The following is a 23,174-nucleotide window of genomic DNA, read 5'->3' as shown; positions in this document are numbered from 1 at the left end:
GCTGCAGCAGGCAGAGGACGTGGATGGGACAGGGGGTCCCAGGGGAGCACAGTGAGGAAGGGCAGGGGTGGTGCTCGCAGGGGGGCCAGGAGGCCTGTTGACAGGATCGGGGTCGCCTGTGCGAGGGTGGCAGAGAGCCCTGGGGAGGGCGCGGACGTGGAGGGACCAGGGACTGTGCACCCCGAGTGAGGACCAGCCCTGAGGAAGCTCGTGCAGGAAGAAGAGCACAACACAGGTAAGACTAGCATGGAACCCGAGAGACACAGGAGGCCAGGAGATGAGGTGATACAGGTGGTGGCCCACTGAAAATGCAGGAGACAACCCTGGCAGCAAAGGCATGGGAAGACAATGAAAGTTCAGAGAGGAGCTCAAAGTGGCAGACCTGAAAAGGTAGGGGGCTTTGGGCGAATTGGGACAAGAGATGGATTTAATACAGCATATTGGGGACGAAGGGGACAGCAAGGAGGAGCAAGAAGGCTAGTCCAAAAAGAAGGAGATATTGAGGAAAGGCTAGGAAATCATGATGGGCGTGTAGTGGGGAAGTGGGATGGGAAGATGAAGAGGTTTCTGGAAGACAAGAGCAGGACCAAATGTGGAGGAAGGGCCGAACCAAGTCAGTCTGCAGGCAGCGGGGTGCAAGGAAGACTGTGGAGTCTCAGGCGCCATGGAAGGTGGTCCGTCAAATGAGAGTCGGGTGAGGGAACTTAATGGGAAAACAGAGCAACCAGCGGGGAGAAAATCATGAATGTATGAGGGGCCCCAGATCTGTGACAGGGGCACGAGGAAAGGGGAACACAGCCTGAGGGGCTCCCAATCTGGGGACGTCAGCAGGTCTCTGAAGGCAAGAGGGGTGGCGGGTGCGGTACGATGGCCAGGGCAGGAGCAGAGCTAGGCTGAGCAGGACTGTCACACCAGAGTTCCGCATCCGAATACTCCAGGGCCCTCGGGAGCCCAGCGGGGAAAGGAGTCACAGGGATGGACGGCAGCAGGAAGGGGGCATAGGCCCCATGCAGAAGCCATGGCTGTCACCTCAGGAGGATGGAGTCCAGAATGTGGGTAGCAAATCCGCTTAGACATGGGGGGAGTGGCTGGGAACCAAGGGTGAGGGGACATTTTGCTTTACTAACCAAATGTGTGGTGCTTTCCTCTGTAATGTGGGGCCGTGGGGCTGAAGGATGGAGGTTTAGGGGAGGTAGGGGCACCGTGAGGGAACCAGAGGGGGACTGGGGACTTCAGCAGCGCGGGCACCACAGGGTTACACTAGGAAGACGTGAGGGTGCTGAAGGCGCAGAGGGCAGGGAGAGGGGCTTGGGGGCTCCTTCCCATGAGGTTGGATCAGGTAGACAAGAGACCAGGTGAGGAGCAGTGGGATGAGGATGAGAGGAGGGTCTTAAGTCTGCAGATGGGTGCTGTGAGAGGAGCATGACCAAGAGGGCAGAGGAGATCTGCGCCATGTCAGAGAGGAGAGGGGGATGGAGGCAGACCTGGCAGGGGTGGGTATTCGGGCCTGATGGAGGAGAGAAGGATGCACCAGTCAAGGGAAGGAAGAGGAAGAGGAAGGGGAAGACTTGGGGTGAAGTCCCGTGGGCAAGGGTTTGACTGAAAGGAAGAGAGGAAGGAGGAAGGTGAGGTGGCTGAGGCTGGGGAATAGGGAGCCTCGGGGGGGGGGGGGGCAGTGTCCAGAGCCACTGGAAGGACCAGATAAGCGACAGCAGGTGGCCACACAGAGAACATGGCCTGTGCAGGGGATGGAAAGAGTGTGAGCTGAGAGCAGGTCCTGGGAGGGAGCACACCCTGATGGTGAAGGGATGACCCCATTCGACTACAGGACAGGCTCTGGGGAGCAGTGAGGTACGTGGGTCCCGGAGAAGAGGTAGGGTGCCATCCCTGGGCTGAGAGGGAAGGGAAACTGCGCAGCCCGGGGAAAGGTGGCAGGGAGGAGTGTCCAGAGGGTCCCCGGTGCAGGATGACGGGAGGTGGGCAGCGTGAGGGGGCGCACTGGGGAGGATGGAGTGGAGTGTGTTGGAAGGGAGGTGGGAAGACCCGAAACTGGGGGGGCGAGTAAGGTGAAGAGGGAAGAGCAGGCAGGAATCCAGGCAGGTCCCAGTGGTGCCAATCAGAAGGAAATTCTCAGTGTCGGGGCCTCCAGTGGGAGCAGAGGCATGAGGAAATCGGGGAGGGAAGGGCTGGCTAGCACTGGCTGCTCCTATAGTCTTAAATGCTGCGGCAAGGGGATAATTTTTGGCCAGGCTCTACTATGGATCCGGCGGGGTCAGGGTGGGAGGTGGGGTTGGGGTGGGAGGTGAATGGGGGCGGGAGGGAGGGGTTAGGGTGGGTGAGGGATGGGGGGACAGGGGTACCCGGGTGGGGAGGGATGAGGTGGGGGGGCATGGGGTGGGGGACAGTGTTTGGGTTGGGGTATGACATGGGTTTACGGGAGGGGAGGGTTGGGATCAGTGGGCATGGGGGTGGAGGTTGGGAGACATGAGCCAAGCTCTATGTACTGACAAAACCATCTTTTTAAACTAAGCTTGTGGGCTGCTTACACGTTTAGGGTTGAGGATGATGACTATAGGCTGAGCAGATGGCAGAAAAGATCAGCGAATCCACCCAGAGGGGACAAAGGGACAGTAGCTGCAGGAAAGGTGGAAGGGAAGGTGGGCTTGGCAGGAGTCACCGGGGGACGTGAGGGCCACAGGGGCAGGGCTCTGCAGGGGACAGTGTTATCGGTCTGAAATCAGGAGGGGTGACGTAGGAGGGAGACAGTGACAAGCACGGAGACCAGTATCGGACCAGAGATACTGTCACAGTGCCTTGTGTCATCACGGGGTGGGGTGGGGGGTGGAGTGGGGTCGGGGGTGAAGAGAACGATGCGCTAGTGCACATGGGCTTTGGGACACATTGGTGTCGGAGTGAGAGGGAAAGAATGTGGTGGTTCCAAGAGGACAGAGCCAGGTCAATGTCAGAGTGGGGGACATGGGGAAACTGGAGGAACAGTGTCAGTGATGCTGCTGGAGGCCGCAGGCGCACGGGGGAGCGTGCGGCACAGCGGTCGGGGTGGGCTCCCATGGCAGTGATTCTTCCCGAGGATGGGGGGGTGGCTTCCACCCGAGGGGGGCTGTGGGCATGGCCCCCAAGGCAGGCCTATCAGAACATCTGAGGGGGAGCAGTGCTCTGCTCAGTCCAAGAACAAACCCAAAACCACACCCGGACGATGTTGCTGGTAGGCGGTCTCGGGGGTCATGGGTCCTCGGGTGAGAATCACTGGGTGGAAGGGGCCGAGCAGAGGGCGGGCAGACAGGCAAAGGGTGAGCAGTGAGCCCCTGAGCCGGGGTGGGGATGGGGTGGGCACCAGGGTCAGGCTCTCAGACGTGGGGGAGGAGGACCCGGGCCCAGACAGACAGCGAGCAAGTGGATGTAGCCAAGAAGGCCTCTGGTGGGATGTGGGGGGCGGGGGGCTGGGAGTCCCCGTCAGGGTGGGCAGAGGGGGCAGGCGCCTGCTGAGAGGCACCAGCAGGGAGAGTTGGGGGCACTGTCAGAGGGAGTGCACCCAAGGGGTCTGTGTGGACACGTGCCAGGTTCTGGGGGAGGCATCCGCGGGGCCCCGCGGGACGAGAGCACAACGGGGTGCAGGGGGATGGGAGCGTGGGCTGGAGCGTGCGGGCTCAGGGGGCACGTGTGAGGCAGAGGCCCCTGAGCCAGGCTGAGCAGCGGGTGAGGGATGGAGGAGGGGGCGAGGCACGACCTCTGAGTCCAGCGGGGCGGCTCACAGAGCAGCTGAAGGAGTGACAGGGGCTCGGGTGTCGGGACGGGTGCTTTGCCCCGAATGCAGCAGAGAAGACAAGCAGGAGGGGCCCGGGCTGCGGTGGTCAGAGGACGTGGATGGGACGGGGGTCCCAGGGGAGCACAGTGAGGAAGGGCAGGGGTGGTGCTCGCAGGGGGGCCAGGAGGCCTGTTGACAGGATCGGGGTTGCCTGTGCGAGGGTGGCAGAGAGCCCCGGGGAGGGCGCGGACGTGGAGGGACCAGGAACTTGACCCCCAAAATAGGCCCGAGTGTGATGATGCCCATGCATGAGGAAAAGCACAGGCCAGAAATCACCTAGGAGTCTGAAGAAGGGGGGAGAGTGGAAGGGGGCCAGAGGGAGAGGAAGAAGAGGTGGCTACCTGTCTAATCGTTCGAGGTATCATAGCAGGGCGAGTCTAGGTCACAGAGAAGCCTAGAAAAGTATCGACTTTCTCCCAAATGGCAGACCTGAGAAGGTAGAGTACCTAGCGGTGAATTGGACAGTAGATGGATTCTGGACAGCACAGTGGTGAGGAAGAAGGTGGCCACAGAGGGAGGAGGGCTGAGAATGCCATAGGTTTAGTCCAAGAGGATGACGTAGGCAGCACGGGGCACAGAGGGGGAGCAAGGGGCGGGACGCTCAGGTCTGGGGACACTGGCTACAGAGGCTTCATCCGCTGGACAACACAGGTGACAAGGCTTCCCGGGATGGAGAGCAAGAGGATGGGCTCAAATCAGCTGGTGGCCAAGAGGGATGGAGGACAAAGGGGGATCTGGACAGGTCAGTGGGGGGCACAGGGCCAGGGGAATGCACGGGGGTGCAACGGGGGACCCGCACAGAAAGAATGGAAGCAGGGGAAGTGAGGGAAGGAGGACGAGTTCAATGTGCAGGCCTGCTGCTCCTGTGGGCAAGGGCTTAACTGACTGAAAGGAAGAGAGGAAGGAGGAAGGTGAGGTGGGTGAGGCTGGGGAATAGGGAGCCCCTGGGGAGGGGGCAGTGTCCAGAGCCGCAGGAAGGACCAGATGAGGGACAGCAGGTGGCCACACAGAGAACATGGCCTGTGCAGGGGATGGAAAGAGTGTGAGCTGAGAGCAGGTCCTGGGAGGGAGCACATCCCGATGGCGAAGGGATGACCCCATGAACTACAGGACAGGCTCTGGGGAGCCGTGAGGTGCGTGGGTCCCGGAGAAGAGGTAGGGTGCCGTCCCTGGGCTGAGAGGAAAGGGAAGTCGCGCAGCCCGTGGAAAGGTGGCAGGGAGGAGTGTCCAGAGGGTCCCCGGTGCAGAGTGACGGGAGGTGGGCAGCGTGAGGGGGGGCACCCAGGGGTCGAAGGAGAGGGCAGCGTGGTGGAGGGAGCCAGGCGGGACACCAAGAGGGGAGCAGGGAAGAGGGAGGTGGCCGAGAATGACTTCTGGCCCCCAGAGGGAAGTTCAGAGAGGTGGGCCAGCGAGTGGCAGCCCGAGTCAAGGTGTGGGCAAGGAGGGAGGGCACAGAGGTGGTTGCAGGGCTGCTCCTGCGGCCCTGAATGTGGTGGCAGGGGTAGAACTTTTCGGCCAGGCTCTTTACTACGGATCCGGAGGGGTGGGGTTGGTGACAGGAAGTGGGTTTGATGGGGTTGGAAGGGAGGTCCTAATCCTTAGGACCAATGGGTGTATGTGGCGACCAGTGTGGGGAGACAAGGGCCAAGCTCCAGGCGCAGAGAAGGCACTTTTTAAAAGTGACCTTGTGGACTGATTACACGTCCAGTGTTGAGGGTGATGAGCAGACCGGAGAGAGGATGGGAAAGACCAGTGAATCCACCTGCAGAGGACACCGCAGACTAGCTGCCTGACAGGTGGAAGGGAAGGTACACTTGGCAGGAGCCACAGAGGGACACATTGGGAAAGGCTTTGCAGGGTGATGGAATCACTGACATATCCAAAGGGGTAATCTAGGGAAAGAGACAATGACCTGGGGGTGTTAGCACTGGGGGGGCATGACAAGAACAAAGCCCTAGCGCACACGGGGTTTGGGTATGTTGCGTATCAAAGAGTAATTATGGGATGGAATGTGGTGGTTCCAAGAGGAGAGAGCCGGGTCAGTGTCAGTGGGGTCATGTTGGAATGTTTGAGGAAGAAGTGTGATGGAAGTAGAAGGCTGGAGGTGCACGGGGGAACGTGCGGCCCAGGGGTCGGGGTGGACTCCCACGGCAGTGATTCTTCCCGAGGATGGGGGGGGGGTGATTTTCACCCAAGGGGGGCTGTGGGCATGGCCCCCAAGGCAGGCCTATCAGAACATCTGAGGGGGAGCAGTGCTCTGCTCAGTCCAAGAACAAACCCAAAACCACACCCGGACGATGTTGCTGGTAGGCGGTCTCGGGGGTCATGGGTCCTCGGGTGAGAATCACTGGGTGGAAGGGGCCGAGCAGAGGGCGGGCAGACAGGCAAAGGGTGAGCAGTGAGCCCCTGAGCCGGGGTGGGGACGGGGTGGGCACCAGGGTCAGGCTCTCAGACGTGGGGGAGGAGGACCCGGGCCCAGACAGACAGCGAGCAAGTGGATGTAGCCAAGAAGGCCTCTGGTGGGATGTGGGGGGCGGGGGGCTGGGAGTCTCCGTCAGGGCGGGCAGAGGGGGCAGGCGCCTGCTGAGAGGCACCAGCAGGGAGAGTTGGGGGCACTGTCAGAGGGAGTGCACCCAAGGGGTCTGCGTGGACACGTGCCAGGTTCTGAGGGGGGCCATCCGCGGGGCCCAGGGGGACGGGATGGCAGCGGGGTGCACGGGGGGATGGGAGCGTGGGCCAGAGCATGTGGGCTCCGGGGGGCACGTGTGAGGCAGAGGCCCCTGAGCCAGGCTGAGCAGCGGGTGAGGGATGGAGGAGGGGACGAGGCACGACCTCCAAGTCCAGCGAGGCGGCTCACAGAGCAGCTGAAGGAGTGACAGGGGCTCGGGTGTCAGGACGGGTGCTTTGCCCTGAATGCAGCAGAGAAGCCAAGAGGGAGGGGCCCGGGCTGCAGAGGGCGGAGGACATGGATGGGACAGGGGGTCCCAGGGGAGCACAGTGAGGAATGGCAGGGGTGGTGCTCGCAGGGGGGCCAGGAGGCCTGTTGACAGGATCAGGGTCGCCTGTGCGAGGGTGGCAGAGAGCCCCGGGGAGGGCGTGGACATGGAGGGACCAGGGGCTGTGCTCCCCGAGTGGGGACCAGCCCTGAGGAAGCTCATGCAGGACAGCTCATGCAGAGCCAGTGAGGCACGTGGGAGACAGAGGAGGAGGCCAGCAGAGGAGGAGACTGGAGAGGTGGTGGCCCATTACAACGCTGGTGACAACCCTGTCACTCCAGGGACGGTGACAAGAGGAAAGGTCAGAGAAAAGCCCAGAGAGTGACCTCCTCCAAGATGGCAGAGGGTTTAGCGGTGATTTGAGCCACCGATGGATCCAGCACAGCACAGTGGGGTGAAGAAGCTGGTCAGGGAGCAGGAGGGCAGGCCCGGTAGGGAGCAGGTGTCAAGGGAAAGAGCTGCCAATGGTCCACAGGGCCCGCAGGCAGTAGTGAAGCCGGAGAGGATGCTGAGGCTAGAGCCCAGAGTCTGTCTCTGAGCTCAGTGATTCTGCACACAGTAAAAGAGAGACAGCGGAGTCTGGGGCAGCCATGAGAAGGTGGTGGAGGTATGTGAGCAGATGGGACACTTGGGGGAGTGGATGGGACAAGAGAGGGATAGGCAGCGTGGAGGAGTAGTGAACCCATGGGCACTTCAGGGGCTCAGACTCGGTAAAGGGGCATCATAGAGAATGAAACAGTGGCTACGAACTCCCCACCCGGGGAATCGGCAGCTCTGATGGGGCAAGAGGAAAGGCGGGTGTGGTATTGAGGCCAGATGATGGGTGCATGCTAGTGAGTACAGGAAGGCGTGGGTGTGGTTGCGACCGAGGGTAAGCACTGTTTCACGGGACCACAGACAATGCGTACTACGGGACAGCTGGGTCTAAGGCGCGAGTGGTGCAGCGCAGACAGGTGGACTTGGTGAGCCCAGTACCGAGCACTGGTAAGGATGCCTGCTACAGACGGCACCACACTATATATTTACTGTTTTTCCAGTGGAAATGAGCAGAGGAAAAACTAAAAGCGAAGTGGTTAAAATGAAATTGGAATTAGGCTGACAGTATACTTGTTAAATAACTCTCTGAATTATTGTGCCACGTACTAAAGGTTATGATGCACAGCACTGCCTTTTAATTTGATTATAGTTAATGGGATAAAGGAAAATGAGAGAAATTTATAAAAATAAGTTGTAGAAAAATAGGCGGCTGCCTACAAACTCAGATAATCCCAGTGAAGTGGGTGGGTTCAGGAGAATAAATGGTTATCTGGTCAATCTGTGAAGTGAAGCCTGAAGCCGCTTTAGGTGTTCAAAGATGAAGATGCGTCTAAGTCATGAGAAGAATTCTGAGTGATGAGAGTAGGTTAAGGACGAAGTTCCCAAGCGGAACCAAGGCTGAGCGCTGTTCACAAGCAGAGGTTTTTTTTCCTAAGGCCAAAAGAAGGGAAAAGAGGAAATGAGAGGGGATATGCCATGTTTATGTTGCCTTCTGGAGAGATGTCAGCATTTAAGAGAGGCAGCAATAAAGATCTGTACCTTGATGATGGTGTGACTAGGGAACACGTAAATAGGATGGGAAGACAGGCTGAAAGTAAGGGGGGGGCGGAAGGGTTCGGAGCCCATGGGAATCCTACAGTAGCTTAAGCGAGGACAGAGGTCAAGGAAGTGGCAGCAGAGTGTACAGTGCAGCAGCATCCCCGTGTCAGGAAATGTCATCAGTGTCCCCCGTGACAGGTTCTGACCCCTGTACTGTTAAACTGGATCTCAGGATGGATATTTGCTGATGGAGGCTTTTTGAGTGAGTTTATATTTAGATGGGCTGCAGTGGTCTGAGCTCAGAGATGTGATGTCCTAGGCCTGACAGCCCATGAGTACGACCGTTGAGGGGTCATGGGATTCTGAAGAGACAGTAGGACAGAAGTCCAACAGGGGGCACCCTCGGGGGCCAGCGAGTGGCGAGGTCTACAGATTGTCACACTCGATAGCTGTGCCCTGCCTGCAACATTAGTCCCAGAGGAAAGCAAGCTGCTGGATAGGAAAGGACGCTTAGAACGCATGCTACCGTGAAGGCTTTTCTAAACACATTGGCCTGAAGGAGGAACTGCTGGAGGACAGGAGACCGGTAGGACTAAGCTGTGGCACTGATGACTCTTTCTACACATCACTGTCCGTGATCTGAGGGAAGGACTTACAGGACCATCTGGATGTGGGGTTCAGGTCAGTTTTGTCAGATGGGGTTTAGATTTTTTGTACACATATAAAGTAAGGGGGTGAGAGAAAGTTTAAAGATATAGCAAAGATCAGGATAATCGTGGGAACAACTCTCTGGAGATTGAAGGGCGGGGGTCCTGTGAACCGTGGAAGACTTGATTTTAAAGAGGATAAAGGGAGAAGGGAGAAGGTGGATACTTCCAGAACTGAAGCAATAACAACTTCTATTTATTGAGTATTTACTATGTGTCTGGCACCATGCTAATCATCTTATTTAATTTCATTTCATTGTTACAACAATCATAAAAGGTTTACAGAGATCTAATAATCTGTCTAAGTTACCCAGTCCATATGTAGCAGAGTCAAAATCCAGATCCCAATCTATCTCCCAAATCTATCTATCTCTGTCTTTCTATTATGCTATACAGTTTTCAAGTTGATAGAAATTACAGTCTGTGTAACTTTTTTTTTGTGATTGTATAGAAAATATACTTTTTGAAATTAGTAGAAGTGATGTGTAGATCTTCAGGTGATTGAAAAAATTCATAGTATTTTCAGTGGGGAAAATGCAGGGGGCGGGGGTGGGGGGTGGTATGAAGACTTATTACCATCTATGCCCTGGTATTTCACTTCTGTTCTTTGCACAGCAAAGACTTTGAATTGGCCATAGATTAAAAATGTGAGAATTTCTAACCAAGACTAAAGAATAGAAAGGAGTTTGGTTTTAAGCAGGTATCTATGATGGATCCAATCTAAATTGACTACTAACAATTAAGTTTTAAAGGTCCAAGTGTTGAGACAAAATTCCATTTCTTTTCTCCAAGATGGAAGGACAAGAATTTTTAACTCTAAGCAAGAGTTTAACACAGCAGATTAGCAAACCCTTTGAAAAGTTTAACAGGAAACAAAGAAAATTCCCCAAGTGCCAAATTTTTATAAACAAAATACTAACAAACCATCAAGCAAAAGAGTCCATAGCCAGCAGACCAAAGGTTGAAACCTCTGGGCTAATTTGTAAGATCTGTTTTAAAAATAAATTAACTCCTTAGAAAAGAGGGGTGAGAAAACCTTCCCTATATACTTCTCTTGGTAGAAATGTTTTCTCTTATTGTTGTGGTTGTTTTCTCCTGTACTATGTAATTTCTGTAATTTCGATATTGTTGTTTTCTGTATTTTGATATTGTAAAACTTGTATTTCTTGTATTCTGTTAAGACCACTCCCTGGGGTGTGAGGCACCTGAGTTATCAATTATCTAAGTGAACCTGGGGAAATGGGAGGAGCTAGTATTCTCAGTTGGGAAGAGCTGGATTCTTCAGTGAGTTCAGCATCTCACTTCCCTTTAAAATTAAGTTGCAAAGTAATGGCATCCTTAAAAAACAGAAACCTTAGAAGTACAGTAAAGGGAGGAATTTTGAAAAAAAAGGAGAGGTAGCTATAGGCAAAAAAAAAAAAAAGAGAGAGAGAGAGAGAAATGCAGTTTCCCAGGATGATGGCCAAAGCCACAGGACTGTGTTAAGACTGGGCCCAGCTACCAGTTTGGACACAAGAGTAAATAAAGCTAGCTTTACTTACGAGTGCAGCCAGCTTCTTTAGTGGCTGGTGGACATACTTTAGACCAATGTAACCAGAGGGAAACAGACCAGGTGAGAAAATGAAGCCAAATGGGGATGGAGATAAAGAAACTTCATAAAGGGATAAAGGAGGTGATTAAAAGTCAAAGTCTGATGATGGCCTAATGCTTGAAGGAGAACTATTGGAGGCCAGTTAGGAAAGTGCCTTCCTACCCAGGGGGTTATGGATCCAGAGTGGCTGAAGAAGAGAAGTGCAGGTCCGCCGAGGGCCAGAGGGAACCACCTGGGATTCCGACCCAGCAATGGTGCCAACTTGAATCTACCTCGTGCTAGAGTGAGTAGCCTGGTCTATCGTCCAACACAGATGAGATTGGGCAGTGGCTCCCAGAATCAACATCTAAAAAGGGAGTTGGTAGAGGGGCTAAGAGAAGGTAGGTTAAGCCCCAGACAGAACTGAATGATGACCAGGGATAACTATTTACTAGTACTTTTACGATTTCTTGTAACTCTGTAACTTCCTTCGCCAGTATTTGTGAATTTTGTTAACTTCTGTTTTTTCCTGTACCAGTAGTAAAAATTGTTTTTCGTGTACCAATAGTAAAAATTGTTTTTTTGTGTACTAGCAGTAAAAATTGTTTTTTCCTGTACTAGGAATAAAAATTGTTCAAAACATAAATGCAGTATGTGTGCTTATTTCTGTAAAAACTGGATAAGTGTTGAGATGAGGAGTGAATGTGGCAAGAGAAGAATTCAGGTGGGAAAATGGGAAAAAAAATCAAGTACCATAAATACTTGACATTCACAAGACTTCAAACCCCAAATCTGTAGACACTATTGGCCCTAGCAGTTGGGCCTCCTTCACAGGCCTCTCCACCCCTCTCTCAAGACTACTTTTAGGTCATGGAGAGAATTACAATGCCCTTCCCAAATGTGGATACACAGAAGTTGACTAAGCCACTCATTAGGATGAGACCTACTGTCAGACCCCTGCCTTCTGCTACGGGATCCTCAGAAACAATTATTTAAAAATGCCATGGACCTACTAAATACAAAGTCCTTAGGATGCCCCAGAAACAAACATCAGGGAGAAGGAGGCCATGATCCTTCACAGGAGACATCAGGTACATGAGCCCTCATTTTAATGATTCCTCTGTTCCAGCAGAAAGCTGGAGTTCTTTTTTGAGCTACCACTTTATATATTCAGTCTTTAAGATTAAACGTCCAGCAAATATTACTCGGAGACTTAGTTATAAAATTAAAATTTCTGCAGCACCAGTTAATTTTATAAATATAAATATACCATCATTATCATTACATTTAATTCTGGAAAAGAACTATATTCCTGAAGCCCCAACATTCACCCAGACATTTAAGAGCTTAAGTTGTAACGCATCTTTACTCCCGTCTGTTCCCTCCTGTGAGTGAGTACCTGCTGTCGAGTCATCATCAGGCAGGCGCACGAGAGTGTAACATATGCCTGGTTGATTGTAAGAGAGGCTTGGGGCTGGGATGCAACAGAGCACTTCATAGGAATCTGATGGCTCCACCTGCACAGTCACCTTCTCCAGTAGCTGGTCGTTAAGAGTATTGGTACAGTCAAACTGAAAAGTCAGCAAACAGAAACATTATGAGGGTTAAAATGTTTTTCCAGCATGTTGTTCCTTCCCACCCATGACCCATGACTCTACTCTGGAACTTGCTAGCCCTTCTCTCTCTAAACTGTCCTGCCAGTCCACTCCTCAGATTTTTCTTGAGGAAAGAGCAGTGGCCTTGAGTTCTTTTTGTTTATATTATTCATCAGTTTCTTCTCTTCCTGATATTGAGCTCCACCAAACAAGACGGTAGAAGTCTGATAGCTAAAAATCAAATTGAAATCCAAGTTCTTGGAACAACCCGCTTAATTTATCCTGATGTTAAATGATGATTATTTTTATAATACGTTATATTCAGACATTTCGGTTTCATGTCCATTTAAATTTTAACCATCATATGAAGGCATTTCTATAGCTACGGAGTTAGGAGAAAACCCAGAAATAAGGACAAGTTACTTCTCAGTAATAAATGGAAGGGGAATCAATACTCGGCTCTGAGCACATGGAGCCACTAGAGGAGCCAGTGGTGGCACTTCTCTTACCTGGAACACAATGTGATTGGTAAACATGTGCTTGATGCAACGAACAAAATATTCTGTTTCTGCTTCTGTAAGTTGAACGGGCTCAGAAGACTTGAACAAGGGTCCTAGATCCATAAACTCGGGAATGGCAGCCAATTGTTCTTTTGAGAAAAAAAGAAAAGGTGGAAGAAAGTAGCAAGAGAGAGGAAGAGACATTACTCTGAGTGCCTAAAAGGTTTTAAGTTTCCACTGCCTTACTAACAGTTGAAGGCTCAGCTAATATGTCCCCAAACTTTAGTGAAATAATCTTTTAAGAGAGTTTATACTAAATTATTACAAGGAAGAAAAAAAAAACTAAATCCCTAATTTTGTAAGAATCTGAGTTCCCTGTTAACCAAGATAAAGAGTTAGGGCAGTGTTCCCAGTTAGTAGGTTAGCAGTTGGAAATTGAAAAGTCCTGTGGACTCCAGGTAGCCCCAGCAACTGCCACCTATTACCAATAAATATTCAGTCATACAAAGATTTCCTGTACTGAGAATTAATCACATTGAATAAAAGTAGTGGACTGCATTACATTTACAACGTCTAGGATGCAAGACTATTACTTCTATCCATCAAATCATCATACCTTGGAAAATGTCTTGCCTGGAAGGAGCCACCTTCTCTGGCTTAGTGGCCACAAGTGTGATTTCTACAAAGACAGATATGAGCAATCAAGTGAGCTTCCCTCCCACTATCAAGCTAAAAATGGAGACAGAAAGAAATGAGGGCAGAAACTTCCAGCAGATATGTAAAGAGCTATTCCCAAATCATACCAGTAGGTTCTTTGTCACCTTTTTTAGAGAGATGCCCAAATTAAAATGTATTTAGTCAATGTTTTTTGTGAAATTATAAAGTGGCCCAAATTATAAAATTTGTGAAATTATAAAATATAAAGAATTTGCTTTAAATGGACCACGATGTACCCAAAAAAATTACTCTTAAAAGGAGGAAAAATTTATAAAACAAATCTCATGATTCAAACAGGAAAAATTACTTGTATAATATCAACAGAAAAATTGAAAATTTTGAAGGTTAGCAGGAGGTCTTTCATACTCAATTTGAGCCACTAAACTCTTTTTCTTTCTTTCTTTTTTTGTTGTTGAGTTTTTTTTATTTTTATTTTTTTTTAAATAAGGAGGAGAGCTTGTTTTCCCCTTCCTTTCTTTTTTTTTTTTTAATTTTTATTTATTTATGAGAATCACACAGAGAGAGAGAGAGAGGCAGAGACATAGGCAGAGGGAGAAGCAGGCTCCATGCACCGGAAGCCCGACGTGGGATTCGATCCCGGGTCTCCAGGATTGTGCCCTGGGCCAAAGGCAGGCGCCAAACCGCTGCGCCACCCAGGGATCCCTGTTGTTGAGTTTTAAAGTTACATATTCCTTGGAAATATTTTAATGATCCTTTCTCATACATTCTTTCACAACAAACCTCCAACTGCTATTGCTGCACCCTCAACCCTCCCAAAAACACAAACCTCTAATAGCAAAATTAACTAGACTTTGAAATAATTTTATTTCAGAAAATAAAAACAGGAGGTAACACCATAATCTCTGCTCAGAGACACACAGTGACCACTAACATCAAATGCTATTAACACTTAACATTGAAAGAAGGAGGGGAAAAAACATGGGATGCCTAGGAGGCTCAGTGGTTGAGCCTTTAGCCCAGTTCATGATCTGGAGGTCCTGGGATCAAGTCCCACATCAGGCTCCCCAGAGGGAGCCTGCTTCTCCCTTTCCCTATGTCTCTGCCTCTCTCTGTGTCTTTCATGAATAAATAAAATCTTTTTAAAAAAGAAAAAAAAAAGTCCTAAATTTGAGTCATGTTCATATTCTATGTAAAAACCAGGGGAAAACTTTATTTTTTAAAAAAGATTTTTTTTAAAAATAAATTATTTGAGAGATAAATAAAAATAAGATAAAAAGATTATTTGAGAGAGAAAGAGTGCATGCACTCACGCAGGTGTAGGCGAGGGGCAGAAGGAATCTTTCAAGCAGACTCCCCACTGAGCTCAGAGCCAAGGTGGGGCTGATCTCCTGACCCTGAGATCATGACCTGAGCCGAAATCAAGAGTCTGGATGCTCAACTGACTGAGCCACCCAAGTGCCCCAGGAAAAAACTTTTTGAAATCCTAATTAAAAAATATATACATCCATCTTAGTTCCATAAGATTCAGGAGTGACAAACAAAAGAAGTATTTGAGCAAATATGCTAATAGCATATTTGGTGTAAAACTACTCACAAATAGAAAAGCTAACAATTAAGCATTCTGCTTAATCAATTACCTGCTTTCTGTTCAAAGATAGGAGCCATAGCGAGAGGAATCGATTTCATGTCAAAGGGCTTTTCCGAAGGCTCCAGTGTGTACTGGTGTAGGGCCTTCTCCATCCCTGGCACAGAGACGGTGAGGCCTACAGAACAGAAATCTCAGCATTATAAATAACTTCTTGCCAGGATCCAGACAGGCCCAGATTTATAATATTTACCTAAGCTTCCTGAAGAAAGAGAAAAGTACAACCATAGACTTTATAACCAAAATAATTAAAAATAAGGCTGTTTTATAAAACTGCCTCATAATTTTGCCCAAGGAAGCAGGGGAGCAGAGCCTAAAAAAAAAAAAAAATCCAACAAATTAGAAGCACCTTCTGGAAAAGAAAGCAACTTAGCTGTGTGGGAATAATCATAACAGAAAGAAAAAAGGTAAACCCAACCAAAAGGGAGCTCAAGAAGAACCAGGAACAAGCAATACTCTCTGGGCCTCTAGATACTTTAGGTTCCTCTAGAAATGGCAGTGCATTTGAAGACAAAAAACAAGCATTCTGCCTAAAGCATTCGGCTCATATGCAAATCATAAGACAATGCTTCCAAAGCAGCCCTTGGGAACAGGGAACAAGGGTGTTATTTGTCCCGTTCTTGGCTCCCACTGACCATTGAAGATATATGTAGCATTCAGTGCCATCTGCCTCTGCTGCAGCACATTCAGATAGAAAGTAGCTCTGTCCCGAACCTCATCGTCAGTATCCATCATACACCTGTCCAGAGGGCACAGAAGACGCCTGTCATAGCACACCCAAAACTTCCGATAGCTTTCTCTACCACTATACTTAATGGGCACAGTTCAGGCCGTATGGTACTACCCTTTATAAAAGAGCCCCACAATGGCCCCCAGTGGATCCTACAATCTCTAAATTTGGGAGACTGTTCTAAATCGGTAAATAAAATAGGGTCATTCCAAATCAAAGAGGCACTACCTGAGCAGGCTTTCAAATAACGAGGAAGTATACAATGTGAGAGCAGTCTGGAGTCTAGTCTTGAAAATGCAACCACGTGACCCTGGTGAAGACTTAGACTTCTCTATAACTGAGAGATGGAAATATTCTGCTTTCCAAGGATACTAACAATTATTCAGAATCCAGTCATTGTTACTACTCAAATGGCAATTTGTTTTATTTAAGCCAGCAGCCTTTGGCTTATAATTTTTCTGCTTCAATTACAAGATGTAATCACAGGGTATTTGCTACAGTAGGTCTTTTCCTCATCAAATAGGGAGTCATGGAAACCATGAAAAGCTGATTTTTCAACTCTCCACAGTGAATCACTTTGAAGTTGGCCCCTATTATGCAAATTGAGGCACAGGCATTTAAGTTACTTCCTCAAACTTACACAACAGAAATTCAGTCAAGATCACGTGTACACAGCATATGCAAAATTACTAGATAGGTGACAGAAGTGCCATTTGCCCCTGACCTACTCCATCAGTTCCACTCTTGGGCCTCACAGAGCATTTAATATGAGAAATTCTCTATTCAGCCGTACGGTGTTCTTAAAAAAAAAAAAAAAAAAAGACATTCTTTTACTTACCTTTGTAAGAGTACAAGGATGCTTGGGAGAAGATTCTCATTTTGAGCCCCAAATTTAGCCAAAGCACTCACAGCAGCTATAACGAAGCATAAAATAAAACAACATAAATACTATATTGGTTTCTGAGAGTTAAGCAATAATCATTCAAAAAAAAAATGAGAGAAGCTCCCACATGTTCAGCGGGAATAAACTTTCTTACTTTGTGCGTTTCTTGATTTTATTTCTTTGATCCATGTGAGCATAATTAGAAATCTACAGGCTCAAGGGAGCTATGAATAGGGAAATTCTCCATGCACTGAGGAAAAAGAATCACGTCTACTTTTTATGAGTTCTCCTCCACTCTGATCACAAGCCCTTATTATACCAGTGATATAACCCAGCTTGAACTCAACCAACCAGCCCAAGCATAAAAAGAAATGCTACTATTAAATTCACTTCACTCAGTAAAGATTCACTGGCCTGCCTAACTTGGGCCAGGAATTGTGCTAGGTGTTGGGGGTAGAAAGAGAAAAGGCACAGTTCCTGACCTCAAGGAGGTGTACTCTAATAGGTAAGTAAAGAGATAATGACAATGTAGCAGAGTAAGTCCTGGTAGGATGACATACAGGATCCTGTGCAGGAACAGAGAAAGGAACTTAAATCAGAATTGATAGAGCAGTCAGACAAGGAATTGATACCTGCCACTGCACTAAAACTTGAAGGTCAAGTAGCATTAGCCAAGAGGAAAAGGCAGAAAGGACCATTACCAGCACAGAGAATGAGTCCAAGGCCCTTGGCCCAAGGAAGTAAGTACAATACTGGAAGGGATGTAGCCAAGCGAGGCTAAAGCAGAGGCTCTGCGCTGGAGGGCAGGGGGGCAAACAAAACAGGTACGGGTCAGCCTCAAAATTCTGAGTGGATATTAAATATGGGATAAATTTGTGTGTGTCGCAGACTGCACTATGGCCAATCTGTAAGCAGATTCTATAGGCAGACACCACTGTGGTGGCTGAGTGCAGAGAACAGACCAGACACCTGGGGGACGACACGCAGTCCGACCAGTCGGGCATCTGAAGTGGGGGAGAGCCTAGAGCAGCACTTGTGAAAACAGAGACAAAAGACAGTGGAGGAATATTAAGGAGGTAGGGTTGAAAGAATTTTATCAGAGGGTGGATGGGAGTTCTAGAAGTGCAGAAGTTTTTGTCTTCATAGCCGAGGGGATGGTAAGGGTGAAGATTTGAGTTTGGGTTGAACTTGAAGTGCCTTTGGCAGTGGACATACCGGGTCAGGAAAGAGACACAGGACTGCAGGGTCACAGCACACCGGGGGAGCTCAGAAAGTGACCCCCAGAAAGAGAGCGTGCGTTGGTAAGACAGACCCCCAAGAAAAACTAGTATTTTAAGGAATGAAAGGCTCTAGAAATAACCCCGGGGAGAGATGGAAGAAGTGGGCTGTTGTGGATACCAAGCAGAGAGAGAGTTTCAAGATGAGTTTAGTCAGAAGTCCACTGGAGAGGTGAACAAAATTAAGAATGTCGGGGACTGACTTGATTTTCCAACTAGCTTATAAGTCATGTTTACAAATAACTTCAGAGGGTTTTTAAGGAGAGAGCTAGATTATAGTGAGTTGAAGAAAAAATGAAGAATAAATTCATGGAGGCAGCCTGTAAAGCTACAAGTTTACCTCATGGGGTGGCAGGGGGAGATGTCTAAGCCAGTAGCTAGTAAGAATGCATCAGAGGAACATTTATATTTTTCATAGGAGAGATTTTCACCTGTTTGTGGGCTAAGGGGAAGGAAAGATTAGAGAGGGAGAAGGAAGTGAAAAAAATTTCCTAAGACCTGATAAAAAGTCACTTAAAAATACACAATTCCTAGATATTCATACTGATGGCTGTAACTCTGAAAAAAATGCATGATGCCATCAGCGTATTCCCATTATACTGAAAGTCAAGGGTTATTCATCTCTGACATAAGGCGGAAATCAGGATGGAAATGGGAGTACAAAGAGCTGTGCGTCTGGCCTAAGTATGCTCCAAGATCCTGCCGTCAAATAGACCTTGCAACTTCATTTTCCAATTTCCTATCACCACCCCCTTGAGTTAATAAGGATTCAAAAGATTAACAGTTACATCAGTATCAGTGTTCCAATGACTCACCAGCTCTGACAGCCTCATTCTCCAGTACGACCCTATTAAAAATAAAGCGGATATACTTGGAGGGGACAGGCGTTCTGGGGCCCTCTTTGCCCAACAAGTGTAGAATCTTAGTAGCCAGAACAGTGTGTTCACAGTCCTCAATGAATTCACAAAGGTGGGCTAGACCTGCTTCTTTACCCTCAGGGTTCTCTTCCACAATGCTGATTATGCAGTCCACAATGGCCCGCTTATATTCAAAGCCTCCCTGGCAAAAGAGAAAACTGCCATTCATTCTGAGGACGCTTTTTGGAGAAATGCTTCTACTCCCAGGCTCAAGCTTCTAATATTCAAATTTCATTTCCTTTCCCTTCTGAAAGAAACAAAAGTGTTTTTTCTCCAAGTGGGAAAACTAAAACGATAGCACATTTAGTAACGATAAGATGGCAACCAGAATTAAGCATACCATTTTGGGGGCATGTCGAGATGATAAAACTGTTTTAAACACAATGTATGGTGTTTCATGGGAATTGTAAATATTTAAGAGGGCAACTTCCTATGATGAAAACATGTCTACCTACATCATCTCGGAGCATGTTGGAGAGGAAGGTCATCATGACGCTGTGTTTTCGAGGGTATTTCTGACAGAGAGCACTGATTGCCTGTACAACCACCACCTGTGGAAAAACAAACACAGGACGTTCATCTTTACACCTTCAGCTACCAGGTATACTTTCCCTCTTACTGTTGGAGCTAAGGCGGTGCTGTCGTTACCTGGAATGGCAATAGTGTTCCTTCATGAAAGATAGGTTAAAAAAAAAAAAAAACATGTAAAAATGAAGTTCATCCAAGAGACCCCAACCCTTTGTTCCAGTAGCACATAAAATCTTTAAAGTCAAGAGTAAAGATTAAAAGCATAAACAGAGGGGCATCTGGGTGGCTCAGTCGGACTCTTGATGTGGGCTCACGTCATGATCTCAGGGTCACTGAGATCAAGCCCCACGTCGTGCTCCATGCTTGGCACGTGGTCTACTTGAGATTCTCTTTCTCCCTCTTTGCCCCTTCCCCTTGCTTGCTCATGCTTTCTCACTCTCAAATAAAAAAATTAATTCTTTTTAAAAAGCATACACCATCTCCTTAGAAGAAATAGAAAATTACCAAGGAACTACCTCACAAAATGGTTTCTAGGAAAATTTTACCACAACTCTGAAGACCAGCATCAAGACGTGAGCAGTGTGAGATTTTCCCCTACCCACAAGCTAACAAGTTAGTATGCCACAATTTCATGGATTGCTGGTAGAGAGAACACAAGACTCCTGGATCAGAGATGAAAGACAAATACAGCAAAAGCAGTGGATAGAATATCAGCATTTTGAGTCCAGGTTCCTCAGCCCCAATTCGCAGAGGGCAGTGTGTAAAGGGCCACAGTAGCTCTAATTACAGAAGAACCCTGAGGTGTGGAACTCAAATATTTTACAGAGGGTAGTAAGCATGCCAGACCTTTGTGCTGAAGGGAAACATCTTTATTATCCTGGACAGCGAGCATGCTTGCTTTTTGCTCTAGGGAAAGCACTAGTTATATCTTCTACTGCTGCACAGAAAACTGCCCCTTTTAGAGGGAGACACTGTATCTTCTGAGACTGGAAGAGATCTTGCACTATACAAAGGGAGCATGTATAAGCATAACTAGTTAGAAGATATAATGGATACAATCATTTTTAGCAGCAACAACAAACAAGATAAAATACGAAAAGCATTTTAAAAGCATTTAAAACTAACAAAAATACTATAAAAGATTCTTAAAAGGCACAACAGTAGACTTGAACAAATGAAAAGATAACCCTTGTTCTTGGATAAGATGTCTCAACATCATCTAAGATGTCTCTTCTCAGGAAGCCCGGGTGGCTCAGTGGTTTAGCGCCACCTTCAGCCCAGGGCCTGATCCTGGGGACCCAGGATCAAGTCTCACATCAGGCTCCCTGCATGGAGCCTGATTCTCCCTCTGCCTGTGTCTCTGCCTCTCTCTCTCTCTCTCTCTCTCTCTCTCTGTCTCTCTCTGTCTCTCATGAATAAATTAAAAAAAAAAAAAGATGTCTCTTTTCCCCTAAGTTAACTTATAAATTCAATGTGATCCAAATAGAGATGCCAATGAGATTTTTCATAAAGCTAGACAATACTAAAATTCATAAGGAAAAATAAACACGTTAAGGATAGCTAGGGAAACAATGAAAACAAAGCCATGTCAGGGGACTGAGAGATACTAATACATCCTACAAAAGCCTGTATATTTAATAATGTGTGGTACTGATACATAAATAAAGAACAAAACAGAACAGGAAGCCCAAAAACAGACCCACATACATATGGAACTTTAACATATGATAAAGGTGGTACCTCAAATCACTGGGGCAAAGACAGTCTTGTAAATAAAATTGGTAGGGGGGGGGGCAACTGGATAATCACTGAAAAAGGAGAAGATTAGATCCAATTTCTAATACCATATATAATAATAAAATCCAATGAATCAGAGATCTAAATGAAAACATGGAACTATGTATGTATTAGAAGAAATCATAAGTGAATCCTTATTCACCCAATTAGATTCTATAGTCTGAAGGGAAAGCTCCTTCCTTCCTTCCTTCCTTTCTTTTTTTTAAAGGAGTGGGAGGAGGGAAAGGGAGAGGGAGAGAGAGAACATTGGGTGTGGAGCCTAGCGTGAAGCTTGATCTCATGACCCTGAGATCATGACCTGAGCCCAAATCAGATGCTTAGCCAACTGAGCCACCCAGGCGTCCTTGGAGGAAAAGCTTTCTAATCCCCAAGAGTCAAATGCAACAAGATTGACAAACCTTACTACATAAAAATAACAAACTTTTGCACAACAAAAGACATAAGAAAAGGCAAATGACAAACTGAGAGAAAATATCAAAACTTATTTCATAAGGAACTAACATCCCTAATATATAAAAAGCCTGAAATAACTGAGGAAACAAAAGACCAAAATTTCTTTAGAAAATGGAGAAAAGAGATGAGTAAATGATATTCAAAAAGAAATATTAAATGATCTTTAAAAATGTAAAAAGATGTTTAACTTCCCTCATAAGTAGAGAAATTCATTAAAAATACACTGAAATATACTTTTTCACCCACCGGGTTGGCAAAACTTCAAAACATAATGCACTCTATTGGTGAGACTATGGGGAAACTGGCACTCTTACACATGCTGGTGGAATTTAGCATTCTCTACAAAACTACACTTTCATTTACCCTTCAACCTAGCACATGAACTTCTAGGAACTGACCCTGAGATATACCTACAACATTCTGAGAAAACACACACAAGTTTATCCACTGTAGCATTACTTGTGACTGCAAAATATTGAAAATTATAAATATCTAAGCATAAGAGATTCATTCAGTAAGCTATACTACAAAATGACCTTTATAATCTCCCATAGTTCCCCAAGATTCAAAATGTCTACTTGAATATATAGGCTAAGTTTGTTTTTTAAAAGTTTAGATATAGGCGTGGACTGGGTGGTTCAGTCAGTTAAGCATCTGGCTCTTGATTTTGGCTCATGTCATGATCAAGCCCTTTGACAGTCTCCACACTGAGCATGTAGCCTGCTTAAGATTCTCTCTCCCTCTGCCTCTCCCCACCACTGCTCCTGTGCTCTCTCTCTCGCTCTCTCTCAGAAAAGATCTAGATATATAGAAGAGAGTAAATAGAGCCAGTCATGCTTCTTAACTGAGAATTGAATAAGAATGAAATAATAAAATCTTTCTACTTTAATTCTTTTAACTGAGGTTTATTTTACTGTTCTTCTATCAGCTCTGACACATTCTCACCAGTTCTGTCCAATACTATAGTGGAAATCCTAGTTACTTTAATAGGACAAGAAAAAGAAAGGGAAGGCATTTAGTTTGGAAACAAAGAAGCAAAACTGTCTCTATTCACAGATAACATGATTATTTACAGACAACCTTAAGGAATACATAACAACTACTGGAACCAATAAGGGTACTGAGCAAGGATACTAAGTTATGACAGAGAAAAAAATATTTTTATATATTAAATATATTTATATTTTAATATTTAAATATTATATTTACATATATTTTATATAATATATATGATAAAGCATATATGTATATGTATTTTTATATACTACTAGCAGACAATAAAATAGGAATTTTAATAGAGTAAAAAAAAGCATAAAATATTTAGATACAAATTTAACAAAAGATGTGCAAGACTGATATAGTACATGCTATAAAACACTGCTCAGAGAAATTAAAGAAGACCTAAATAAAGGGAGAGGCATACCATATTCATGAACTGGAAGAATACTGTTACAATGTCAGTTTTCCCCAGATTTATTTATGGATTCAACATAACCCCAA

The 23,174-nt window shown here is 47.1% G+C and overlaps 1 protein-coding gene across 1 annotated transcript in view; it reads right to left on the bottom strand.

Moving 5' to 3' along the window:
• The window catches only part of COPG2 (COPI coat complex subunit gamma 2), a 112,494-nt gene that overhangs the window by 28,887 nt on the left and 60,433 nt on the right, over window positions 1-23,174 (bottom strand). The window contains exons 13-20 of the mRNA XM_055307518.1: window positions 19,352-19,447; window positions 18,795-19,038; window positions 16,658-16,733; window positions 15,725-15,828; window positions 15,082-15,207; window positions 13,383-13,445; window positions 12,776-12,915; window positions 12,071-12,242 (exon numbers count right to left, since the gene is read on the bottom strand). Of these exons, the coding sequence (XP_055163493.1) occupies window positions 12,071-12,242; window positions 12,776-12,915; window positions 13,383-13,445; window positions 15,082-15,207; window positions 15,725-15,828; window positions 16,658-16,733; window positions 18,795-19,038; window positions 19,352-19,447 (1,021 nt within the window). The remainder of the gene's footprint in view (window positions 1-12,070; window positions 12,243-12,775; window positions 12,916-13,382; window positions 13,446-15,081; window positions 15,208-15,724; window positions 15,829-16,657; window positions 16,734-18,794; window positions 19,039-19,351; window positions 19,448-23,174) is intronic.

Source organism: Nyctereutes procyonoides, unplaced genomic scaffold, assembly GCF_905146905.1.
Source record: "Nyctereutes procyonoides isolate TBG_1078 unplaced genomic scaffold, NYPRO_anot_genome, whole genome shotgun sequence".
NCBI classification, from domain to species: domain Eukaryota; kingdom Metazoa; phylum Chordata; class Mammalia; order Carnivora; family Canidae; genus Nyctereutes; species Nyctereutes procyonoides.
This window is presented reverse-complemented; position numbering and strand designations above follow the sequence as displayed.